The sequence below is a fragment of the Anarrhichthys ocellatus genome, unplaced genomic scaffold (assembly GCF_004355925.1).
Source record: "Anarrhichthys ocellatus isolate YVR2014 unplaced genomic scaffold, GSC_Weel_1.0 scaffold1076, whole genome shotgun sequence".
Taxonomy (NCBI): domain Eukaryota; kingdom Metazoa; phylum Chordata; class Actinopteri; order Perciformes; family Anarhichadidae; genus Anarrhichthys; species Anarrhichthys ocellatus.
Genome location: NW_022281050.1, coordinates 1 through 8,207, shown reverse-complemented (window position 1 = coordinate 8,207; position 8,207 = coordinate 1). Strand labels below are relative to the sequence as shown.

Sequence of the window (8,207 nt, the reverse complement as noted above, 5' to 3'; positions counted from 1 at the left end):
TCTATCGCCTGTGATCAGGTACGTCTCTATCGCCTGTGATCAGGTACATCTCTATCGCCTGTGGTCAGACTCCAATTTTGAGGGCTTGAAACTTGTGATGTGACTTTTACATGAACGTGTGATGACTTGTCGGACATTTGACTCAAACATGAGGATTTAGATATGACAATGGTGACTGGGCGAGTATGCTATGACTCAGACATAATGTCATTAAACTCGTTCTTAGCCTCTTTGACTGAGTCATGACCTTTGACTGTATGGGCCAATATGGGACAAAGTCAACAGTAAGTCTCAAGTCTTGGCTGTAAAGTCCAACGTCGAGACCAATAAGTCAACTTGCACACTAAAGTTCAAGTCTTAAGTTTTATCCCAAATAAGAACTACAATTTTACAGTAAACAATCCCAAAACAAGACAAACTGGTTTGATCCCCAAATCAACACCAACAAGTTCCAATCCAGAATCCGACAGAAATGGTTTATTGCCAAGTAGGTTTGCACATACAAGGAATTTGACTGATGGTGGTTAAAAAGTCCGAAGTCAACACCAACAAGTTTCAAGTCAACAGGTTCCAAGTCCTAAACTTGTTTTGGGTTCTAAACAAGTCATTATTATTATTATTATTATTAGGAACTTAAAATGACTTTCTTAATAATAACTAATAAGTAAAGATATCATTTAAACAGGCGCGTTATGTTAGTTTTGAAGTGTTGAAGACTTGAGGTTTGTCCAAGTCCACAACACCATTAGTGATCCTCTACAGATTGAAGTTTATTGTACCGTATCCATAAATTGTTGTTGAGTGTTGAGTTGAATATTCTGTCTGTCCACCAACACATCCTCAGGTAGAGTCAGAGTCAGAAACTGGCTTTCTGAGTCTTCTTTGTGTCTCTGGTTTGTAGACTGTGTGGCAGGAAATTGAAAAGCAGCGTGATCACCAGCCGAAGCAACATGATGACCATCAAATTCAACTCTGACTCGTCCTACGTTGACCAGGGCTTCACCGCCGAGTACGAAGCCTTTGTCCCAACTAATCGTAAGACTGGTTTATTAAAACTCAATTTCTTCTGTTTTAACCCAATAACAATTCTGTGCGCTTTCTCGGGCATGCCTTCAGCTTAGAGATTGATTCTCTTCCTTTGTGTCGATTTTACTGTTTGATGTCGTTGATCAGCTTGTCCTGGGAGGTTCCAGTGCACCAACAACCTGTGCATCAACCAGACTCTGCAGTGTGACGGCTGGAACGACTGTGGAGACGGCAGCGACGAGGACAACTGCAGTGAGTCCAAACCGCCGACTGTGGACGCATTTAGCTTTTATCTACACGTAAATCAAACATATGTGAACAGCTTTCAGCCACATCTCACATCCTGCTGCTGTAAACTGATGAAAAGTGACCAGCTGTTGAAGGAAGTGACTGATGGAACTATATATTTGTGTTTGTAAAGAATGACCTCTTCAGTAGGAACCAATGGGCTTGGAACTGCGAGACACAGACAGGAAGTCAGTCAGTATTGAGAGACAAGCTAACACATCTTTGTTTGTTTATGTTTTGTGTGTCGGCGCAGCGTGCGAGGCGTCTCAGATGAAGTGTAAAAATGGCCGCTGTAAACCCAAGTTCTGGGAGTGCGATGGGTTCGACGACTGCGGAGACAAAACCGATGAGGAGAACTGTGGTGGGTTGAAATAAAATGACTGCTGATAATCCTCCAGATGAAAAGATATTTATGCACAAATCCATAGAAAAGTGTGAGCATCTCACTGTTGGAGATGTTTACTTTTCTTTGTAGTAAAATGCAAACCAGGAGAGTTTTCCTGCAGAAACAACCGCTGCATCCCAGAGACGTTAAAGTGTAACGGAGAGGACGACTGCTCGGACGGATCGGATGAGTCCACATGTGCGAAATGTAAGAGACGACTCTTTACTCTAATCAATGCTTCACTGCTCTGATTGGCTCGTGAGTGACAAAAACGCCCACTTCTTCTTCTTCTTCTTCTCTACTTTCTCAATGCGCTGTACTTCATCGTAAGGACACACACACACACACGACAGCAGGAAACCAAGATGAGCTTTATGGTATGACACGTCCAGTTATGAGGACATTTGGACGTTCATGATGGCAGTTCAGACATGCATGGATAGAAATGACCCTTTAAACACACTAGTACTGCATCAGTGAAACCAGTGTGAGTTTCTTCATTAGTAGGAGGAGTATTAGCAGTAGTATTAGTATTAGTAGTATTAGTAGTATTAGTAGTAGTGTGAGTACTGACACTGTGTCTGCTGTTGTTCAGCTCTGGTGTTGCAGCAGTGTTCAGAGTTCACCTTCCGCTGCAGGAACGGACGCTGCATCAGTAAACTGAACCCAGAGTGTGACGGCGAGCGGGACTGTGAGGACGGCTCTGATGAGGACGACTGCCGTACGTTGACGCACACGCACACTTACATTTGTGTCTTTTAGTAGTTATTTCTGTGTCTCCATGTTTGTATTTGTGTGTTCTTCAGAGTGCGGGACGAAGCCGTACCGGAGCTCTCGTATCGTCGGCGGTCAGGCGTCCCGGGAGGGCGAGTGGCCGTGGCAGGTCAGCCTCCACATCAGAGGCACCGGTCACGTGTGCGGAGCGTCCATGTTGAATAACCGCTGGATGCTGACCGCCGCTCACTGCGTCCAGGACAACGGACCAAACAAGTAGGAGCTCGACTACACAGAGAAGTTCAGCAGAACACATGTTGACAGGAAACCGGCTCTTTGAAAGCCTCTCATCATCGCTGATGAGTGCAAACTAACACATACACTATATTGAACCCAGAGCAGTCACGTTCCTCTCTGTGGTCTTGATGTTCTCTGTAACATGAAGTTCTGCTCCTCTAATAGAACCACCATGATCGAAGTAGAGAGAACTAGAACATGTCTTTAGTGCAGAACAACAGTTATGATGACATCAATCATTAGAAAGAAGAAAAAGTTGAATTTCTTTCTGATGATTTCTTTTGCAAAAGTTTGAAACAATATTATTTCTATATGCAACATGTTTCAAGTGTCTACAAGTGTTAATCCTGGACCGGTTTAAAACACTGTCGTCCTTGTGAGTCACTGAGACACAGAAACCAGAGGAAGTAGAGATGTTACCACTTAATAAGGCAAATGGTGTGTGTGTGTGTGTGTGTGTGTGTGTGTGTGTGTGTGTGTGTGTGTTGACGCAGGTACTCCCAGGCGGACCAATGGGAGGTCTTGCTGGGTCTCAATGTGCAGAGTCAGACCAACGAGTGGACGGTGAGGAGGAACGTGAAGCGGATCGTCGCTCACCCCGACTACAACCCCTTCACCTACGACAACGACATCGCTGTGATGGAGCTGAACGCCGACGTCACCCTCAACCAGAACATCTGGCCCATCTGTCTGCCCTCCACCACCTACGACTTCCCAGCAGGCCGAGAGGCGTGGATCACAGGCTGGGGGGCCACCAGAGAGGGAGGTGAGTGCACACTTCAATGCTTCTGCGACTCCAGACTAACCTTCTGTTTCTACTGTGAAGTCTGAAGAACAGCTCTGATCAAGTTAACTCCAGCTTGTTCTAGGCTGCTTTTATTGTGAAAGTCTTGACACTGAAACAGGAAGCTGTTCCTGTTTAAATCTAGGCTTCCAAACTGTAGTTTTAGTCTAAAACATGTTCCTTAACATCTGATCGTCAGGCCGGGCTGCGACCGTGCTGCAGAAGGCGGAGGTTCGGATCATCAACAGCACGGTGTGTAAGAGTCTGATGGACGACGAGGTCACCGACAGGATGCTGTGTGCCGGCGTCCTCAAAGGAGGCGTGGACGCCTGTCAGGTAACATCACACAACAACAGGCATGAGATGGAAGCACTGCTGGAGAAAGATCATGATAATCTGTACTCACTCAAACCAAGCGTAGCCCACATTCACCTCATAGTATTCAGACCAGGAGACAACATCTGGTGCTTCATGTGTTAAAGCTGCAGTCTCGCCACTGTTCATTTAGTAAGTTATGGTTCATTTAGAGTCAAACAGACCATAAAGCAGGGGATGCTTCAGGGCGGGGCTGCACAGTGATTGACAGGTCTCTACCATGGAGTTTTCCGGTCCGGAAGTTGTCCGTGTTTTCGTTTTACAACCAAAAATCAAGATGGCCGACAGCTAAAAACAAGATGGCGACGGCTATAAAGCAAGAACCCAGATGTCTTGTTCTTTCCCTGATCCACAGACACCGTGTGACATATCGAGACCATTACAGGCTGCAGCTTATGAGAGATCCTGCTCTGAATCAAACTGTTGAATGGACCATCAATGAGATAGTTAGAGAGTAACTCTAGACTACAGTCAGTAGCTGACTTAGTAAATGAAATGTACAGTCACCTTATTACAATGTGTTTTCATTCAATAACACATGGGGTCTAACATGGGGAGTTTAGTTGCTCTTTAAAACCTGCCTCTTAGGACTAAACCCAGACCTTTGGGTAAAGCACTTCCTGTGCTCGGTCCCCTGCAGAGTTGAACCTGAAACTCTCCTCTCGACTCTCTCAGGGCGACTCCGGCGGCCCGCTATCCGTCACCGGCCCCAGTGGGCGGGTCTTCCTGGCCGGCGTGGTGAGCTGGGGCGACGGCTGCGCTCGCAGGAATAAACCCGGCGTCTACACCCGAGTCACCAAATACCGCCGCTGGATCACGGAGCAGACGGGAGTGTAGGGCTGAACGAGACGGTTCCTGTCCATGTTCACGGCACAATCTGTCAATCAAACATTCTATAATCATCTATAACTCAACGAAGCAGAAGCTGAGAACTCCTGACTGTCCTTTCTTTCTTTAAGTCAATGAATCTGAGATCACAACCTGATCGTCTCCTTTTTATAGATATCATAGTAATAATATTAAGTGCACGTTCTCCTGTTATAATGAAACGTAGAAGTTGAACTTGGAAGTTAAGATAATTAAATGTTATTGATAATTCATTAACATTTAAAACTGCCAACTTGATGGATTATTGTAATGTAACGACCCTTTATTGGTGAATTAGTACCATTTATTATAACGTATGAATTATTAACTTTTACTGACACTAGTGGCTCAACAGCCAGAGAGAGTTCACAACCAAAGAGTTGTTTTTATTAAATCTTTAAAGCGTTTATTGAAGATTCACAAAGCGTGTGCTAAAGTATTTAACGCTGATTTAACAGGAAGTGGAACCAAAATAAGGTGTATAAATTATAGAAATAACAAGTTTGATGTGATGATCTTTAGATGGTGATGTTGAGGTAAAAGAAGAGTATGAATGAAGGTGTGATCTTTAGATAACACTTCTCTGGAAAGCTCCATGAGGTTCATTAATACTTAGAAAGGTGTAAATGTAAAGTGTGATGGCGTCGGGCAGCAGGGATATCCTCATGTTCATGTTTATTAATGTTCTCTGTGAAATACTTTGTCGGCGTAAATAGTTTGTAATTGAAACACTTGAAGACCATTTTGTAAATAATGAAAATATTCTCAGGGTTTAGATAATATACTCAGAACTACAGCTACAGACTCTGACTCGCTGAGTTAAACCGGATCAACCGGTGAACGCTCTCAGGACAAGAGGTTCACTGAATCCCGTCAGCTGACTTGCTTTTTCAAACACATTTAGAGGTTTGTTGTGATCATCTTGGACGTGATCCAGTCAACAAGGTGTGATGTGGAGGATCAGTGAAAGTCCTCCATGACTGATGAACAGGTCCCGAGTTCCTCTGTGATCCAAACAGGGTTCCTCACTTCACCCAGAAGAGAACCTTTAAAGATGAACCTGCAGAGACACTCTCAGGTCTCGTGAAGGAGCTCCTCAGGGAACCGTGCTGGGTCCTCTGGGATTCCCACAACACGAGCTGATGTACCAGAGTTCATTAGTGTTTTTACCACATCGTCACTATTTATTAGAATAACAGAGCGTCTGCATATTTACAGGAACCCGCAATGGTTCCTGGGAGCTCTGCTGCCCAACAGGCTGCTCTAGAGTCAGTGCTTTACAGAACAAAACCAACGGAACAGAAACCTCTAGGGTTGAAAAAAGTTAAGATTAAAGTCACATAAACCATTTTCTATGAATCAAATATTGGACTACGGTGCCAATAATGAATTATTATTGATGTGGATCAGTTTCAGAACTCAGAATCATGATTGCTCAAGAAGCCTTCAGGCTACGTGAGACTTTTAGTTGTTCCACTGACGTCAGAGGTTTGTCTTCTGTGTTTAAGGTTTGAGCCGCTGTTCTGTTACATTTCTGTTTTTGTTTTCATGTTTTCACTCTTTTCTGCTGAATGTATTTATTTGTACAGTGTTTTCTCATTCATCAGTCTTTCTAGTTATATGTGTAGCTTGGGTTGCAGGATAATTAACCACTCTTAAAGATAGAGCAACATGATTCTTCGTAGTACGAACATTTTTCATTAGTTTGGGGATTTAAACTCATTTTAAGATGAAACAGACACAGGTTTAGGTGAATGTACAGAGTAGACAAATAGAAATATAGAAATGTTCTTCTAATGTTTCTCTCTTAACTGACAAATCTCAAAACACTCAGTGGTTCTGATCATCTGTCAGCTAGTGAAGGAGATCAAAGGATCAGACTGGAGAACACAGATTGAGTTTTGATTCCAAACATAATTACAGATACATATTTTTTTTTTCATAATAATTACTATAATTCACTGTTTATAATAAAATATTTGTTCTTCATGTGAGTCGTGTCGATCCAAAGAGTTTCTTTGTGTGATGTGGTGTTGTTCTGTGTATATGGATTATGAGTTATTGTTGTAAATTAACTGCTAAAGCAAACATGTTTTTGCATTTGCAACCACAGAGCTTCTGCTGCATTTGCACCTCGACATGTGGTCTGTGACGTGAGACTCTACACTGACTGAACAGAACATCAGAGATGGTGGAATGCAGCAGCTTTCATCTGTTGACAGGAAATCTAGTTTAGTTTTGGTTTCCTCTTTGTACGCTCAGAGGTTTCAAGCAGCTCTCAGCAGTTCTTACAGACTTTGCAGCAAAGATGAAGAACATCTTTCCAAATTTTGCTCTCAAAAAACTCGGCTCCTTTGTCGGAATCGTTTTTATTTTTATTTATAATGTTGTGCTTGACAAGGATCTGAAGTGTAATTGTGAAAATAGAGATCTTGGCTGCGTTTTCTACATCTCTATCCCATGTTTGATTTTATTTGTTTTACAACTGTGGACGGAGAGTTTTACATGTGTCAGTGGAGAATGTAAGAAGGTTTTTTGTTGGCACACATTACCAAAGCTTGTGAAGGCAGTTTTCGTAGGTCTGCTGTGGGTCGTATCCGTGTTAATCGATGGAGACTGGTACGTCTGCTGTAGGGACAATAGAAAGTTGGCCTGCAAAAAAGAAACAAACCGTACAGCTGAGGAACAGACGGCCTTCGCTGAACTGAAAATCCTCTCCTGGGTGAGTTGTCTTTTATCACATCATGGGAGTGTTCTTCCATCAGTCTGTGTTATCTGCTCTCATAACGTATAGTATCGTATCGTATCGTATCGTGTGGTAACGTGTACTCTCACGGTGACGTGATGATATGAACCAATAACTCTGGAGATGAACACATAATTCTACTCCACCGTTGAAGAGACGCCCCGCTGCACTCGTCAGTTGAGACATTTTGATCTCTTCCAGAACTTGTCTTCTTTCAGACCAGAGGAAATAAAACATTTATTTTACTACTTTATTTATTTACGTCTGTAGATTTCTACTAAATTCACCAAAAGTTACCGTTAGATAATTTGCATATTCAAACATAGCATTTCAGAAATCTTGTAACACAATAAAGAATAGTCTTAATGTGAGTAATGAGCTGCAGAGTGTATCAAGAACACAGAGAAATGTACTCTGTGGGAAGTGACTCATACTGTACATTTGGTGCGCTACAAGTTTAAAAAGAGAAACTGTGATCTTAAGGTAACGCAGTGAGACGCTTTATTGCAGACACGGCTGTATCTGGGAATCTATAACCATCTCTGTTCCCTCTCTTTCAGGTTATCGGCATGTCTATACTCTGTGGTGTCATTGTAGTGGCTGTCACCATGTCATTTATTGAAATGATGAAATGCTGCAATGACAACAACAATCTGGAGGAAATTGTACCAGAACCAACAACAAGAGCAACACCAGAACCAACAACAAGAGCAACACCAGAACCA

General features: G+C 42.9%; 1 protein-coding gene across 1 annotated transcript in view; it reads left to right on the top strand.

Annotated features, from left to right (window-relative positions):
• Window positions 1-6,730, top strand: part of LOC116377266 (suppressor of tumorigenicity 14 protein-like) — a 12,039-nt gene extending 5,309 nt beyond the window's left edge. Inside the window, exons 9-17 of the mRNA XM_031838864.1 lie at window positions 902-1,035; window positions 1,174-1,278; window positions 1,568-1,675; window positions 1,790-1,906; window positions 2,295-2,420; window positions 2,506-2,689; window positions 3,205-3,476; window positions 3,694-3,830; window positions 4,545-6,730. Of these exons, the coding sequence (XP_031694724.1) occupies window positions 902-1,035; window positions 1,174-1,278; window positions 1,568-1,675; window positions 1,790-1,906; window positions 2,295-2,420; window positions 2,506-2,689; window positions 3,205-3,476; window positions 3,694-3,830; window positions 4,545-4,706 (1,345 nt within the window). The 3' untranslated portion in view covers window positions 4,707-6,730. The remainder of the gene's footprint in view (window positions 1-901; window positions 1,036-1,173; window positions 1,279-1,567; window positions 1,676-1,789; window positions 1,907-2,294; window positions 2,421-2,505; window positions 2,690-3,204; window positions 3,477-3,693; window positions 3,831-4,544) is intronic.
• Window positions 6,731-8,207: the final 1,477 nt, after the last annotated feature.